The sequence below is a fragment of the Amia ocellicauda genome, chromosome 9, assembly GCF_036373705.1.
Source record: "Amia ocellicauda isolate fAmiCal2 chromosome 9, fAmiCal2.hap1, whole genome shotgun sequence".
NCBI lineage: Eukaryota > Metazoa > Chordata > Actinopteri > Amiiformes > Amiidae > Amia > Amia ocellicauda.
The window spans coordinates 20,961,225-20,979,886 of NC_089858.1; the positions used below are offsets into that span (position 1 = coordinate 20,961,225).

General features: G+C 37.7%; 1 protein-coding gene across 1 annotated transcript in view; it reads right to left on the reverse strand.

The window, feature by feature from the left end:
• Positions 1 to 18,662, reverse strand: part of itfg1 (integrin alpha FG-GAP repeat containing 1) — a 105,673-nt gene that overhangs the window by 44,291 nt on the left and 42,720 nt on the right. Inside the window, exon 10 of the mRNA XM_066713711.1 lies at positions 9,577 to 9,734. Within this exon, the coding sequence (XP_066569808.1) occupies positions 9,577 to 9,734 (158 nt within the window). The remainder of the gene's footprint in view (positions 1 to 9,576; positions 9,735 to 18,662) is intronic.

Here is an 18,662-nt window from a genome sequence, read left to right on the forward strand (position 1 = left end):
TTGCTTTCATACATGTGGGGCATTCAGGAAGCAAGTGGAAAAGTTTAATTAGAGCAGAAATAATGTGACTGTCTTCTACTGACTTGTAACACAAGGAAAACGCTATAGGAATGCTCAAAAAGTGCTTTATTTGTGGAGTGAAATCCCTGCAACCATCACAGCCAACTCCTGAGGTGCTGCTTTGTTACATCACAGCCTTCATTCACAGGAAAACAGTAAAAGGAGCTCTTGTTAACATGTACACGAACAGCTAAACAGTTTATCTGCTTTGAGTGCTCAAATAGGCTACACTTTCTGGGTCTGAGGCTTTTCCTTCATTATCAAGAGCTTTAGGCAATCACCTTGAAGGTGCAAAAGTATTGCCATTTTTATTACTTTTCACACCTATCATTCAAAGGAGCATTATGGTTCTAATTAATAATGATAGAAAAACATCTAGCTTTTTTTCATACTGCAATTAGACTGCACAAAGAAACCCAAAGAACATGTACTGTAATGCCCTACAATCTACATCCAGCAGCAAGTCCCATTAGAACCTGCACTCACACAATGGCCAGGAAAACAACTACAAACAACACACAATCTAATTATGTTAGTATTTTTTTTTTCCTTTCTGCAAGTCAATATGTCTTACAAAATAATTATGTTTTTTTGTTTTTTTTTTTCTTTCTTTTTCACTTTCAAACACTCCCATCAGCTAGCAATATGGTATTTCAAGGATACCTAACAGACAACTGGCATCTAGTAAAAGGTTGTTTTGGACACTATTTCAAGTAGCATAGCCAATCACAGTATGCATTGTATTCCTCTCCAATTTCTGACTTTTGAAGCATTCTGAAGTTCTCTCGGAAGCTAGATCCCATAGGCTTTTGAAAGTGTCTTATTTGTATTGCAAACTTGCGAGAACCATCACTATTCACTATAGACCGCACTGGTCATCACAATACGTGACAGAAATGTCTATGTTCAGTAAAATGACTAATTAAAATGAATTACAGGTTCATTTCTTGTTTGTTTGTTTGTTTCAAGAGCAGTAATTCCGGATCTAGTAGTAATAATACTATAAAAAACAAACCAGAACATAATAATACAATATATTCTATTATTCATCTCTTTTTCATTAAGCCATAACATAATTAAAATAACTTTTTTTTTGTATTTTCCATGAATTGATAACCAGTCTATTTTGCTGAATATAAACATATCATCTGAAATAGAACCAGCATCATAATCATAATACATTATGACATTTTCAGACTAATAAGTCAACTTCCTTTTTTTCTATCTTTTTATTAAAACCCTAAAATTGCATATTCTGCATAACATGAAACTAGGTATACCATTTCATTCATAACCAAGTTACAGTTTCCCAAAACAGGGCTTTCAAATAATTAGAGAAGGATTGCTATCTCCAGACAGCAGAAACTATAAATAAAACAGCCAGTATTGGAGAAAAACAATGCCTGCTAAATCATAAGGCACCTTTATTATCCTGGCTAATGCTGAAGTGGTTCTCTGAACATAAAGCCCTACTTAGCAGATATAACAGCTCTGCACACTGGGGTGGCACTAATATGGGTGTAGCAACAGATGTAAAAATAACACCAATCTACCAAACAAAATAAAAGTATCCACCTTATGTACATTGGATAACCCTTTTCGTGGTTATACAATTTTCTCATCACAGTTGAGTGCACTGTTAAATTAGCTGCACTGCAGAAGGTGGGGAGGCTTGACCAACAGGTCGCTGTAATTGACTATAACTGTTTAAATAGATTACTTTCTATGCATTTTAACATAATGTCTTATACATGTTCAGACTCCGCGAGCCTCCCAAAGGGACAATCATAAAGCTGTACTGTCTTCTTTATCATGCTAATAACACTCCTTGCCACTCGTTTCAAAGGGGCATGCCAGCAGCATATCACTCAACACTGAAAGGCTCCAGTCCCTTACAAGTATCACATTGGGGTATTTACATTTCTGAAGAAACATGCACAAGGTAAAAAATAAATAAATAAAACTGATGGATCTACCTGTAGGCAGAATACATTGTCAAATTGTGAACACAATAAACAATACTATATTATATATATATATATATATATATATATATATATATATATATATATTAAAACAAAACAAAAAAATGAATGTACATATACACACACAGTATATCAAGATTATATAGGGCCAGGGGCATTTCTGATACAAATCAATAAAACTTAGATTATTTTATAATGAACTGCAAGCCTGGCATGTTGCTGAAAATGACAGAGAATGAGAAACATGGGGACATGCTGTCACTGCTGAAGCTGCAAATGTGCACCTGCTGTTCTGAGAAATGTGTATTCTCTGTGAAGCTGAACAGCTTTTTACGACAAGGTCTATTAGCAGCCACTAATGGAAATCTGGAGAGTCTGCTTTCCATCCAGGACTGGAGCATTAACGATGGTGATCTACAACTGCACAACAGAAAAGTGTGCATTTCCAAAGGGCAGTGTTACACATGCAGCCAGGGAATTAGGGTCAGTACAGAAGGTTTGAAAATACACATAATGTGTTTATTAATTTATTAATTCCAATAACTAAAACAATACAAAACAATTTCCAAAACCTTTCAATACAAAAAAAAGTTTTTGCTAATGACTTTTCATTTGTGAGGAATAGCTTTTTATGTTTATTTACTTAATCAGCCTACATTTAAATGCATGTTTCTGTTCTTTGCATTGATTACATTGTACTGTAATCTAAGATGACTGTGTTACCAGGAAATACATATAAATAATTAATGTAATGGGGTAATAGGACATGTCCTAACTTAAAATGCCCTACTGAAAGTGCTTGAATGCCAGTTGCAGGAATATTTACCTGAGCAGCTTTAAACAAGTCTTAAAATACAGGACTGAACAAATGTATAACAGCTCTCAATTAACAGTTAGCTTTTTAAGGGAAAAAATAATTTTGCACCTATTTTTATTAACATATGATCATTTTTACAGACATCTGTTTACAATGTAACTTTGTTTCCAGCAAACAACCTACAGACTGTTCCCTTTTAATCTAATGAATTGGAACAAAAAGTAGTAACAAAAAAAATAGTATGTAATGAATCAATAAATAACATTCAATTAAAACTGTATTAAACTCTTCTACATTTAGAAATGCATACGCCATTAAACCCAGTGGACTATAAATCACAATGTCACTGCATAGCAATGCGTCTTCAGTGCCCTGTATTCATTTTGACACAAATCTAAGCCTGCTAATACATAACATTAATTAATAAGACTAAATAAATGGTCCTTTGACTACTGTAGTCTTGGAAGTGTGCTATGTCCATCAAGTTAATATCTCTTGTGACAGAATCTGACTTTGATTTACAGAAGTTAAACACATGACTTAATGTATCTTGTCAACACTGCAGCTCATGTCACGAATAGACAGCCGGTTTAAATTTTAAACACATATACACAAATAAGGGGCAAAAAACACTAGGCCTGCATCTATTCACATTACCTTGACCCATTTCTTGAACAGAGGAAGTCTTGATTTAAATAAAGCAGCATCTGAGAGACAGAGGGTAACATTGTTTCCTAAACAAAATACATTCATGAGCAGTTCATTTTGATATTACAAACTACTTAATTCGAGGATGTTTAATTTCACTGTCAAACCAACCGCACAACAAGCAAATTGCACATGACAATATTATTAATCGAAATGGCAAAATCAAATTATCTTCACTGACTTTAAATAAATCAATAAATCACTGAACAAAGGGGGGATCCTGAAAGTAGCTGAAAACACACCTAACCAAAACAAACCAGTTTAATTGTGAAGTACATACAACAAAACAGTTAGATATTAGCCAGTAACAACACATTGGGTTGGGAACACCATGCAGTTTTTATAGCTAAAGTTTTATAGCTAAGTTAAATTCAGCTTGAGATGCATTGCCAAAATGTACTAAAGGGCAACCTCTGGGATTTTAAAGGTAGATGGGACACCTATGTTTATGAGATAACTAGTAATTGTGAGTTTATATTGAAACAGTGCAGATGGAGCTCATGTTGAAACATAAGTTTAGTGGCACTATCTTCATGTGACCTATACGTTACAGGCCACAGTGTAGAAAATACGTTGTGTGGGCTGAATAGCACCATATGTCACTTATGTTGCAATTATGCTGTCCATAAGTAGATACTCAGAATGAATCAGTATGCTACACTTCACATCTGCATTAACTAACTATACAAGCCTCAGGAAGATAAGAGCAAAAACAATGTGTGTGTGTGTGTGTGTGTGTGTGTGTGTGTGCATGTGCATGTGTATAAAATTAATCAAAATAACCATATAAAAAATAGATTACTTGTGATTTAACAGTGAGAGACAGAATAAGAATAAAAAAATCCAAAAAACGCATTTCAAAAAAGTTATAAATTGATTTGCATGTTAATGAGGGAAATAAGTATTGGATCCCCTATCAATCAGCAAGATTTCTGGCTCCCATGTGTCTTTTATACAGGTAACGAACTGAGATTAATCTCAGCTCGTTACTTGTATAAAAGACACCTGTCCACAGAAGCAATCAATCAATCAGATTCCAAACTCTCCACCATGGCCAAGACCAAAGAGCTGTCCAAGGATGTCAGGGACAAGATTGTAGACCTACACAAGGCTGGAATGGGCTACAAGACCATCGCCAAGCAGCTTGGTGAGAAAGTGACAACAGTTGGTGCGATTATTCACAAATGGAAGAAACACAAAATAACTGTCAGTCTCCCTCGGTCTGGGGCTCCATGCAAGATCTCACCTCGTGGAGTTTCAATGATCATGAGAACAGTGAGGAATCAGCCCAGAACTACACGGGTGGATCTTGTTAATGATCTCAAGGCAGCTGGGACCATAGTCACCAAGAAAACAATTGGTAACACACTACGCCGTGAGGGACTGATATCCTGCAGCACCCGCAAGGTCCCCCTGCTCAAGAAAGCACATGTACAGGCCCGTCTGAAGTTTGGCAACATCTGAATGATTCAGAGGAGAACTGGGTGAAAGTGTTGTGCTCAGATGAGACCAAAATCTCAACTCGCTGTGTTTGGAGGAGGAGGAATGACCCCAAGAACACCATCCCCACCGTCAAACATGGAGGTGGAGACATTATGCTTTGGGGGTGTTTTTCTGCTAAGGGGACAGGACAACTGCACTGCATCAAAGGGACGATGGACGGGGCCATGTACCGTCAAATCTTGGGTGAGAACCTCCTTCCCTCAGCCAGGGCATTGAAAATGGGTCGTGGATGGGTATTCCAGCATGACAATGACCCAAAACACACAGCCAAGGCAACAAAGGAGTGGCTCAAGAAGAAGCACATTAAGGTCCTGGAGTGGCCTAGCCAGTCTCCAGACCTTAATCCCATAGAAAATCTGTGGAGGGAGCTGAAGGTTCGAGTTGCCAAACGTCAGCCTCGAAACCTTAATGACTTGGAGAGGATCTGCAAAGAGGAGTGGGACAAAATCCCTCCTGAGATGTGTGCAAATTTGGTGGCCAACTACAAGAAACGTCTGACCTCTGTGATTGCCAACAAGGGTTTTGCCACCAAGTACTAAGTCGAAGGGGTCAAATACTTATTTCCCTCATTAACATGCAAATCAATTTATAACTTTTTGGAAATGCGTTTTTCTGGATTTTTTTGTTATTCTGTCTCTCACTGTTAAAATACACCTACCATTAAAATTATAGACTGATAATTTCTTTGTCAGTGGGAAAACGTACAAAATCAGCAGGGGATCAAATACTTTTTCCCTCACTGTACCCACCCGCTAAAAGCAAACTACAAACCTGTACATCATAGCGGTTACATTTCTGATTAGAAGAAAGTGTCATCTTACTGAAAATGAAGCCACAGTTCTGTAGTTTTCTATTAGCGGGTGGGTCAAAGTTTTGATTTAATCTGGCCCTTAGTCTGCTAAAATTAATGGTAAAGATAAGGTCAACTAGCATAGTAATGCCTTCGAATAATCACAATCTTTTGCTTCACGTGTGATGCTTGTAGATCCATCAGTGTGTGTGCTGTTCCAACACATCCCGCACCATTCGTACCTTCCTCACTATGGCTCAGTTACGTTACCATTTTGAGCATTTCCAGCTTGCCCTGTCAGATGAGCTTAGAAAGCTGCTTTATCAACTCATCCCCTGCTGCTTTCTATATCTTTATCTCAGTTTCTGCACCCCCGTAGAAACTCAGATGAAAAGCAGCAACTTTATTATACAATTCAAACAGTATGGAGGAGGCTGGAAAGCAGTTTGCAGAGCTTGGCAACTGATCATAATGGCTCTCACACAAAGCGTGTTTTTCATTTCAGTTTTGTTCTATTCCAATGTGAGGAAATGTTATAAAAAAATGCTCTGTCCTTTGAACTCTCAACTGTGAGGTTCAAATACTGTTGGGCTCAGGGGATGTTAATCTAATTTGACAGCTACAGTTTGCGGGTTTCACAACCTACAACAAGAAAGAGAAAGCAGTGACTAGCGCATTTGATTGCCCAGCAAACAAGGATCTTAAATAAAAGATTGTGTGATATAGGTATCCTAGAGCAAGTTGGAGAAAAACAACAAAACACCAGTAAATATGCTTTGAACTGTGCCAGGACTAAGCACTTTTATGTACTGAGTCTCCTACTGTTGAACCTGCTATCATAATGATAGTTTATGGCCATTCAGATCAAGGAGAAGGTAACCATATTTGCGATATTTAATAACACCAAGAATCTATAAATAAAAGTACTATTGGCACTTCATCCCTATAGTGCACAATTTCTCTTTGCATTGCTGTGCTCTCACAGGGCATTTTAATCATGACTGCCTTGAAAACATGCTTTTACTTATTTTCCATACTCTGATAAGTGAATTTGAAGGAAGAAATGGCATTTTAAAAGTCTGCGTAAGCAACATTTTTTTTGTGCTGTGTTAGCATTGTTTTCTTAACTACTTGTCATGGACTATGCAGTTCAATTTAGTTTCAGGCCTCCACAGACTGCCATGGCTCTGTCTTCAGCTTGGCATTAGCTAGAATATCTCAGACACCATCTTAGATGATGACTTCCACTAGCAACTGGCTTCCTGCTTGTAGACCTGAATAACAATGTGGGTCTTTCTGGCTTAATTCTTATTTTCCCTCTGTTTCCATATAAGCCTGCAGAAAACACTTACACCATAAACTATTCTTTCAATTACCCACCCAGTTTGAGGAACCTCTTTCTGGTTTTAATAAAAGCCATGGCATTTTGTATACAAATCATAAGAATCCAAGGTATGCTTTTGAACGAGGCCCAAGTCCAGAAGACTTAACAGATCGCACTGAGAAGTGACAAGTAAAAACTGTTTGCAACCTGGTTTATAGGCTATAACGAATACCATGAAGAGACCTTGTCACAGCACAAACAGGGATTTTCGTTCAGATGAAAACTCTGTGTCACACTGATTCTCACCAAACAAACATCACCAACCCCCTAATCTCCCGGCTTTCCTTGCCATTGGGTTTCTCTAAAACATACAGAAGTGAACATGTTTCTGTGTATTACTGTCCCCAAGAGTCAGAAACTGACAAGTTTTTGTTGTAGTATCTAGTATGGAACAAAGTAAGAATCCAGAGTTCACTTAAAGTAACAAAGGAAACTAATTTATTTGTTGTATCCATCTGCACTGCACAATACCTTTCATTGAAGAGAACATACATATAATGCTGAAAACAGGATTACCTAGTTAGCAGGGAAAAATATATCTAAATGACATAGTTACCACAGTGCTTAAGACGACAGTATTCAATTCGGTTCATGTGCTAATTAAGTATATTTTGGTGTCCTTTGTCTTCTATACATCACAGCATGGGACAAACTGTAGCTCTGAGCTCAAAAACTCCCATCTGTGAATTCCAAGATTAAATAAATGAGTGCCAGTGGACACACTAAAGAATATTAAGAAAATAAAAATAAGTTAATGTGAAGGGTTGTATAGATATTGTGTTAATGAATGTGAGGATGAGGAATAAAAAGGGAACTCAACACAAAAGGACATACTGCATGAAATACATTAAACTGAACTTCATTTTTTTCTCATGAGACATCTATAATATTGCAACAGATCTAAAATACTCAAATGCTTATAATTAACCCTTTTGTTGTTACCCAAATGTAAGTGAAACCCCACTGTTTCTCTGTAGCTTAAAACAGGAAAAAAAATACTTGGCCGTCAGGAGCTCCCTTGACATAAAGACTCAAGCCTGAAGCCCTCCATGCTGGTTCTAATGTGCTATTAATAAATATAAAATCTAATTATACGTTTTAAATTAGGCTGTTGTCACTTTCCTTGGCAGAGAAGAGACAAAAACAGAAGAGTCAAAGCACCCATTCAAAATAACCCAACAATAGCCTACATATAAAATAAGGAAATTTGTGCTTTCTTCCTGAAATGCATGTTTTTGTCGTTATCATTATTAGCCTTATTTTTTTAATTATTATTATTATTATTATTTTTTTTTTACTATTGTTACCTTTCACAGCAGCACTGTTTATCTGAAGATCTTACATAACATTAATTTTGCTAGCCAGCCCACTGTTCCACTTTTAAATTCCAATGTATTCCATATAACAATGCACAGTTAGAAAGGAAGGAAGACAGAAAGAGTGAAATGGAAAGGGAAATAACAGTTTTCACCCAGAGGACTGAAGTGCTCCACTCTTTCATTTTGAGTGGAAGAGGCAGGCTTTAATGTTTGCACAAGCTTTGGATAACAGTGTGGGTGAGCAAGGGAACAATATTTATTGATGAGTAATAAGGTCTCCTTCTGACAATATTCTGTAAGCAGTTAATTGAGTTTATAAACAGAGATTGCATATGTCTAAAATAACAACAGCGGGAATAAATACACCAGTAAAACAACAACAAAAGAGTACTTGTGAAACAGATTATTAATGGAGAGAGAAAAGCAAGCGGGATATTTAGTGAGGCAATATAATGGAGGATGTACTTCAGGGCACTAGTAAGAGTGTGACAGTTATGCCAATCAGCACAAGAGCAAATATTTGTCTATCTGGTGGTAAAAAAACACATACTGTATTGTGCTTGAATGCGCATTAGAGGACACAGATGGTATGTTTTGAGGTATGGACCTCAAATCTAGTCTCCAACTTTAGATGGTTCATAATTGATTAGATGTTCCTCTTTAACATCAGCAGTTCTTAATTCTTCCAGCGGACACAATCCCTCACTTACTCACCCTCACATACTCTGCATGTTAAGTGTTAAAAAAGACTGTATGCTCGTGGAGGATAAGAATCAGCTCTAAGCCACATTGCCGATTAAAATCGACTAAAGGAGATGTTATGGTGCTGAAAAGTGCTGAAAGTGTTAGTGGTATAAACACTAGGCAGATCTAGAGCCTTTTCATGTAAAATGTTTACTTTCCTGCAGTCATTATTCCAAAATACCTCACATCACAGAAAGTTCTGATGTACAATAAAAGTCCTTTCTAGTCAGCTGTTGTTAGAAAGTGGGATTTGTTGGTGTACTCACCTCCCAGAAGTGTTCTTCAGTATTGCCAATGCATCTGGAAAGCCATCCATGTTGTAGTCCCCCAGGTGCAGGGTAATGGGAAAGTCAGAAGATGTTTGATGGATAACGAAACCCCACAAGGTGTCCTTTTTGCGGAAGTCTGTCAAGATGGGAATCCACTGAAATTAGGAAAAATAAAAAATAAATTGAAGGGTGAACATACACAGAAACACAAAAAGGCAGTCCGAGCTGTTGAGGATATGGGGGAGAATAACTATATTATTATTTATTTCTTAGCAGACACCCTTATTCAGGGCGACTTACAAAATATAAGTGCAATACAAACTATAGTTCAGCTACTGCAGTTATTTGGATGTGACCTGAATACAGCTTAATGCTGAGGACTAGTTATTTTTCATGGGAGTGTGGGAAAAAATACAAAACAAAATCAATGCAATCAGATGAGTTTTTAAATAAACCGGACATTAAACGGCATCCCAAAGACTTCTTATCCCACTTAAGAAGGTTTTCTGAAAAGGCACATCTTTTAGTTAACTTCCAGAACGTCTTATTTAGGTAACAGCAGAAAAACAAGGGGCACATTCAAGGACTCTAAGGGAACAGTCGCCTTCATTTGCATGCAAACAATTCAAAATTCCAACACGGCTGATTTAAAATCATCTCCATTTGAAAGACGTATATATTTTTCCTTGGTGAAGGGACATGTTTACTCTTTCTTGTGAGTGGATCATTCACAACTCATCGTTCTCTTTCAAGTCGGAAGCACTGCCCAAGGGGGAGGGGTTACTGTATAACAAAAATGTCACAAGGGTTGAGGCAACGAGCTGATAAGGGAGCCTGCCCCGAGGCGACCGCTAGGGGAACTCAGCAATACAACTGCAGACAGGAGCCACAGAGGCCCCTTGGGCAGGTCAGCCACCACCGCTCTCTCTCTGATAGGGGATGGGGCCTGTAATGCAGTGGCTGGGTCCAGGGCCTAAGCCAGCTGGGCCAGGTGAAGGGCCAGCAGACTTTCGGTGTTACGCAGGCGAGCCGCGTGGGCTCCAGCCTCGTAGGCCCTCTGGAGCAGGGTCTCCGTCATGCGACGGGCCAAGTCACGTGACTCCGCGGACAGCGGGGTTAAGGAGACCAGCGCGGCGATGGTGGAGTTCACTCGGGGGAAGCCCACCAGACCTGCTGTTTTATAGAACATTAAGTGGGAAGAGACCTGTTCTGAGTGACGAGCGCAGGGGCCAATGGCAGCTTTGATAGAGTGATGTTTTGATCGGGTTCCTACAGAAGTGCGCAGAAACCCCTCCCGCTTGGGCAGTGCTTCCAACTTGAAAGATAACCACCGCTTGAGAATTGAACACAACAATGGGGATGCGGAAACCTGAGCTATGGCATTGTATAACTGATTTTATGTAAGGGACTGTGGTAGAATATTAATAACAACAATAATAAATAAAACATAGTGCATGAGCTAAGGGAGAAATCATTTGAGGGCCACAGCTGAAGATATTCTGCGTAACATATTCTTTTGACAGGAATCTGAAGAGCTCATCTGAACATTTTACTTCAAAAATAAATCTCTTCTTTAGACACATTCTGTTTGGGGGCTCATTTCTCGCCATCTAAGAATGCTCTGCAGGGATTTTTCCTTGCTTACAAACCTAGAGCTAAGAATGGTCTAAGAAGAATGAAAAGGGAAATAAAAAGGTTATTTAATGATGTTTATTACATTGTCAAAGGACTCGAAAGGTGAACAACCTTCTCCTGTAATTTTGCTGCACATATTGTATTAACTGCAAAAGACATTAGCGTTTGTTGAATAAAGAAACATAGATGTTAAGAGTTTAAGTCATTCATGAATGTTAATTTCATTTATTTTTTACTTTGTTAGATCTGTATAGAAGGATTCATATTAAGGAATCACATTAGGTACATATACTAAAGTCAAGGGATGCGCAATAGTGCCCTACTATGAGGTACTGTAAAGTTGTGAGGATGTGAATAATTTCTGATGTTTGTAGTGCTTCTGTTACTAGGTAAATGCATATATTGACTACTCTTCCAGGCCCTGAAATTAATTTTCTCAAAAAAAAAAAAAAAAAAAAAAGAAAAGAAATAAAGAACACAGCTTCTATTCATTATGCCAGCAGCACAATTCTGCAGTGTCCTGTGGTGTTTGAAAATGATCCTCCTTGAGAAATGATTGTACGGGTGCAGCACCATGTGTTTTGTAAGAGAAAATGTGGAGGTGTTCGAGTCAAAGCTGTTGAAATTCCAGGATGGCAGCCAACACAATACATCTCCAGGACTCTTGAGTCCTCACTAGCATCTGGTCTTATTTAAAAACCTAGAAGAATGTTTTATGAGACAGTCCCCACATTTAATGTAGGATTTGTTAACCTTTAATGCATAGTTTTGCCAACCTGCAAGAGAATAAAAAAATAAGCTGAAGTCAACTAAAATACAAGCTCCACATGATGGTCGCTTCATCCTTTTTCTTTCTCAGAGTACTACTGCCGATGATTAAAGTTAATGATAATTGAACCCTAGATCTCTCACACACCCACACATACAACACTCTTCAGCACTAAGCAAATTGTTCTTCTAAATCTGAATAAAAAGGCATCATTCTTGATTTAAGCAGGCATGCCAGGAAATGTCTGCATGCACTGGCACAGGCTGATCAGTGATAAAGTCCGCACTTCATCCCAGGAGATGTACAGGTATGATGGAATGCAGCTTTCAAAAATAAATATTTCAGATGCTAAGAGCTCTGAGGGGTGGAGAGCATGTGTTCATCTCAAACCAAATCAAGACTCTCTGGGTGAAGCTTGCAGTCTAAGTGCTCCCAAACCACACATGGAAACTAGATGGTTTCAAGCCAGGGAAAAGCAAAACTTTGAAGTCAGAATAAATATCATTGGTGAATGCTTAAAAATATCTTACCAATGGTGCAAAACCAGACCACACACATGGACTTCATAACCATGTTGCTACCTTTTATTTTTAATTAATGTAGAAAGTGATTAATGCTCTTTTCTATAGATCACATAAGTGGAATGTGCAAAGATCTTTACGTTAACAAAGCTCATCAAGGTTGGGCACCATTTTTGGAAGCCGAATAAATACATACATACATACATACATACATACATACATACATAAATAAATAAATAAGCACTTATGTGAACTCTAAAATGGTACTCCTTTTTGTTAATGCAATTGGCTTTCCTGTGGTTTTAACTCTGTTTTGCGCACTTCCCTGTGCACTGCCATGCCCTGAAGCTAGTGTGAATGTCGCAGCAAACTGTGAAAAAGAGAATTTTTGAAGGGGGGCTTTTAGTTGCTTATACTAGCAGTGGCCGAGAAAAACAGAAATGACTTTTGCTTGATTTGGAATTCCGCTGTGTACCTCTGAGATGCCTGAGGACGAAAATTCAAAACCCGAGATACACAGCTGGAAAAATACTCAGAACTCTGCTTTTATAAGATGTTATGACAATGATAGAGTGCCACAGCCTCTATTCTGTGCTCTGCCTGGTGAGTTAGACCGCTGCAAGTCAGTGTTTGGGCTGTTTATTTTAAGACTGATGTGCACGGTTTGGGTTGAACCATGTTTTATTTCCATTGAAAAACAAAAACAAGTAACAAGAAACTCAGATGATGTTTTAATAATTAATTGATTTATAGAACCAAAGATGACTCCCCATAAATCAAAAGCCATACACCTTTAGACTTTAGATGGATCTAAATGCCAAGCTATGCTTCCAATTTTATATTGACATTTGCTCAACAGTGATATTTGAACCCAGAGCTCATCACTGGTTGATATAATGTAAGGATAATTAAACCTGATGTTCTTTGCTTTGCCTTCTAATGCAAATAAATCCTTGCCAGGCCTTAAATGAAGATAAATGTAGAGAAATGGCTGACTGCATGGATGGATGCTATGATCTGACAGAGAGTGTCTGCAGTGGCTTTGAACACATTACTCAAAAATCAAGGCCTCAATCTCAACCCAATTAAAGATTACAAAAGATGAATCCTCAAGATTGGCTATGGAAATACTATAGATAAAGACAAGCAGTTCTCATCTTGAAAGATAAGCAAGACATTCTGATCCTCATTTCTGGCACAGGGCCTTGTAGACTATTTTTGGAGGAGAAGGAGGGAGCATTTTGTAAGCAATTTGCTATGGGAGCTTCAATATGGCTTACAATGTACATCTCAATTAAAAACTGTAAATAAAATTGTGTATGCATGGAAATGTAACATTTAAATATTTGTATGCGTGGGGGTAGAAGTGCATTTTTAAGTAAATGCAGTTAGAATATTAATGCAGGCCAAATTATGTAACCATAAATATTGATGCACAGTGGGGCTATGTTACAAATCCTAAATAAGGATGTCCCCAGTACTGTGGCTCAGTATGAGGGTAGACAGAGCTTTGATAGTGCAGCTTGAAACCACACTCAGTTCCTATACCCAATCGACTAAGAGCACAACTGAGAAAGGAATGGCACACTCTATATGAAGGCAGAGAGAGGCTGTAAACAGACAGGCTTTGTGCAAGTTGTGGATCTGGTACGCTTCCAGTTTGAAGAGTCTGTGTGTCATTGGCTGCCTAATGCCTCTTTATCAGAATGTGTGAAAAACTAAACTTTGGAGTGAAGTTTCCATGCTGCCGGGTCTCTTCAGACTTTTCCTAACGTGTCTTAGTTTCTGTACCGAGTCTCACTTTGTCGGGGCAAAAGCCCTTCTCGTTGAAAATAAATCTTGACTGATGTCTTCAACAACACATTCATTCAGTGACATCTGATTCTTTTGCATGAAATGTATTAAAAATGTAGATGTAAGGGTTTATCACAAATAATACATGATATGTTATGTATTAGGCTATATACACCGATCAGCCATAACATTATGACCACTGACAGGTGAAGTGGGTGGGATATATTAGGCAGCAAGTGAACATTTTGTCCTCAAAGTTGATGTGTTAGAAGCAGGAAAAATGGGCAAGCGTAAGGCTCTGAGCGACTTTGACAAGGGCTAAATTGTGATGGCTAGACCACTGGGTCAGAGCATCTCCAAAACTGCAGCTCTTGTCGGGTGTTCCCGGTCTGCAGTGGTCAGTACCTATCAAAAGTGGTCCAAGGAAGGAAAAGCAGTGAACCAGCGACAGGGTCATGGGCGGCCAAGGCTCATTGATGCACGTGGGGAGCGAAGGCTGGCCCGTGTGCTCCGATCCAACAGACGAGCTAGTGTAGCTCAATTTGCTGAAAAAGTGAATGCTGGTTCTGATAGAAAGGTATCAGAACACACAGTGCATCACAGTTTGTTGCGTATGGGGCTGCGTAGCCGCAGACCAGTCAGGGTGCCCATGCTGACCCCTGTCCACTGCTGAAAGCGCCTACAATGGGCACGTGAGAATCAGAACTGGACCACGGAGCAATGGAAGAAGGTGGCCTGGTCTGATGAATCACGAGTTCAAGGTGTTGACTTGGCCTCCAAATTCCGCAGATCTCAATCCTATCGAGCATCTGTGGGATGTGCTGGACGAACAAGTACGATCCATGGAGGCCCCACCTCGCAACTTACAGGACTTAAAGGATCTGCTGCTAACGTCTTGGTGCCAGATACCACAGCACACCTTCAGAGGTCTAGTGGAGTCCATGCCTCAACGGGTCAGGGCTGTTTTGGCGGCAAAAGGGGGACTTACACAATATTAGGCAGGTGGTCATAATGTTATGGCTGATCGGTGTATTTATGATCACTGATAACAAGTCACCGGTATACATTGAATTGATTGTTTTTCAAATACAGGTCTATTTATTTTTTTCCTTTAAAAATAACAGACCCTATGGGCAAAATCCAGAACAGGCAATCGGAAAGTCATACAAAGGATTATATTAACTTATGCTTACAGAATTATCTTAAGTTCTCATTTATTTTTAATGAAGTGCTGTCAACATGTCCTACTGCTTCTGAGAATAAAGTGTCGATAATAGGATGCTTGCAGTTAGTTATCTAGTTATATATTTTTTAGGGGGTGTTATTGGGAATTAACTCAAGTTTGTCCTTTGAAGTAGCCTAATATTATTTGAGGTTTTCAATACCACTTCAGTAAGTATCACAATTAAATATTGTGATGAATCGTGATGTATTGAATCACGACATGTGTATTGTAATAGATATCATATCACAAGGTATTTGCCAACACACAACCCTATTTTGTGGTACTCTGAAAAGATGATGATGCTGCATGATGTTCTATATGCAACAACATAAATACCATGCATATTACTACATCCATCCCAATATGTTAATTTTATATGTCTATGAATTCAGTCCAGAAATGCAGAAAAAAAAAAAAAGAAACCACTACGCCAAATTGTCTACAACTAATTGTCCTCCAGGTCATATGTGTAGCCTTAATTGAAGAACAGTGTGATCACAGAAACATATTCATTATTGAAAAACACATTCCCTACAATTCTGTAATGCCGAGACTGAACGATAATCTACTCAATCAATAGGTAACAGATAGATGCCACACATGCTACACAATACCCCTACTATAACACATGTAATTTGAAATAGGTCAGCAACAAAAAACAAAACAGTGATTAATATCATTAAATATAATGAAGCACTGTGAAATAAACAAGCACAGCTTAAAAACCTATTGATTGTTTACTTGAAAATGAACAAATAAATAAATAAATATCCCTGAAAGACTCCATTTGATTTACATAAAAAAAGCATGAACAGCATAATGTCACTGCAGTAAAGCAATGGCATTTTATCTACTGTATAAATCATAACACATACTTTCCTTGATGTGCACACTGATGCTTTAATATTTGTAGACCATTAAGCTCTGTGAATGTATAATGAGAAGAGGCAATTCATACACATTACTGAGGGAAAACAAAGTAAGCAGCAGTCTACTAATAAAAGCATAAAAACATCAGCACATTTGATCTTTTTCACTTTATTAAATTGTGGCAAAAGGAAAGAGCAACAAGTACATATTACAAAAATAAGACCGAAGACTTGTTAATGTTACGCATGTTTGAAAAAATGCTGTAAAGTAAGAATGCTTTCAAAAATAGACATGTTAATAGATTCTATTTATCAATTAACAAAATGCGAAGTGAGTGAACAGTAGAAAAATTTACATCAAATCCATATTTAGTGTGACCACCCTTTGCCTTCAAAACCGCATAAATTCTTCTAGGTTCACTGTGGGGGCCATACCATCACTTTCAGGACTCCTTGTTCTTCTTTACACTGAAGATAGTTCTTAATGACTTTCACTGTATGTTTGGGGTTGTTGTCATGCTGCAGAATAAATTTGGGGCCAATCAGATGCATCCCTGAAGGTATTGCATGATGGATAAGTATCTGCCTGTATTTCTCAGCATTGAGGAGACCATTAATTCTGACCAAATCCCCAACTCCATTTGCAGAAATGCAGCCCCAAACTTGCAAGGAACCTCCACCATGCTTCACTGTTGCCTGCAGACACTCATTCGTGTACCGAGTTCTCTGGACAGTAGATGGGTGTACCAGGGTCCCATTGTTTTCTGCCAATTCTGAGCTGATGGCACTGCTGGACATCTTCCGATTGCCAAGGGAAGTAAGCATGATGTTTCTTTCATGGCAACAGACAGAACACATTATTTCATTTTGTCAAAACATTTTTAAGTATTGGTCTGGAATCTGATGGTTTAAAGTTGGTTTACATGGTCTTGTCCTTTTCCAGTGTCAAGAAAAGAAGCATTGCTGGGAAACCAACATTTGTTTTTAATGCATTTTAATGCAATGTCTAACAAATAAAAGAAACTGGGCAGGCATTTCTGTTCAGAAGTCAAAATAAGGTGAGCAATAAAAGGCCACGTTTGGGAAATAAAGAGATGAAGACCGGTATTTTTTTTAAATCATGAGCGATACCTGCATATTTTAAAAGACTTTAAAGGACAGTTCTAAATATCAAGATGTGTATCTATACACTTCTAAAACAGGCATGCAGATTGCACATTGCTTAGCAAATCTGCTGAAACTCCGTAGTAGTTATAAAAATACATATAATTATCATTAAAAACTTCTAGCCATTACTTACTTTCTAAGAAATGTATTTAATTTTATACGTTTTTCCATTCCACTGTTGATTAAACCGAAAAAAAAAAGTTATATTATAAGCAGATCCAAATGGTATTGATTCCATGAGATACGAAACACGCTTCATTAATCCAAGAAATTACATTTTCAACACATAAAAATGCAATGCCACAAAGAAGCCATTATATCAATACATTTGTGTCTGTACACATAAGGATGTGCTGTTATGAATACACAGATAAATAATACAAAAAACAACTATATATGTATTACTGGCTTTAATGTCTTTTAAATAATCTAAATCTAACTGAAAATATATAATTAGCCTAATCTTTATTTTCATTCTCTACAAACTTCAAAAATTTGCACACAAACTCATCATAATATTTCATAATTTTGTATCCCTAATTTCCATTATGCTTATCGCCATTGTTGTGGTAGTTGTTCTCTTCCTTATATCAAATTAAAAAAATTAAAAACATACATAAGTGTCACAGTTTTAGGATGTAAGAGTTAGGATTCTTCTGAAAACCTGAGATTGTAGCAACATGCCTGAAAATAACAAGATTATTTTGGTTTGAAAGTGAAGTGATCGTATGCTAGATTATGATTTGAATTTACTAAACTATGAGTCCTATGAGATGTATTTAACACAGCCTCTGCTGTGTTCATTCATTTTATTGTTTTTATAAAGCACTGGTGCAACTATATAAGAAATTATTACCTAAATAAAGAAAGTGTACAACTTCCCACTGGAGGTACTTGCAAGGGGACCTCAAGAAGAGAATTAAATACCATGAAATTCCAAATAATTGACATGCCTAACTTTAGATTCTCTTTAGAACATATTTTAGAAACAACGGCTCTTATTTGGTTTCTTAGCAATTTAAACTTGAGTTTAAGGCTCCAGCTGTCTTTGCACAGACAACAGAGTTTTTATGTTCAGCTTCAAATGGCCAATTAATTAATTA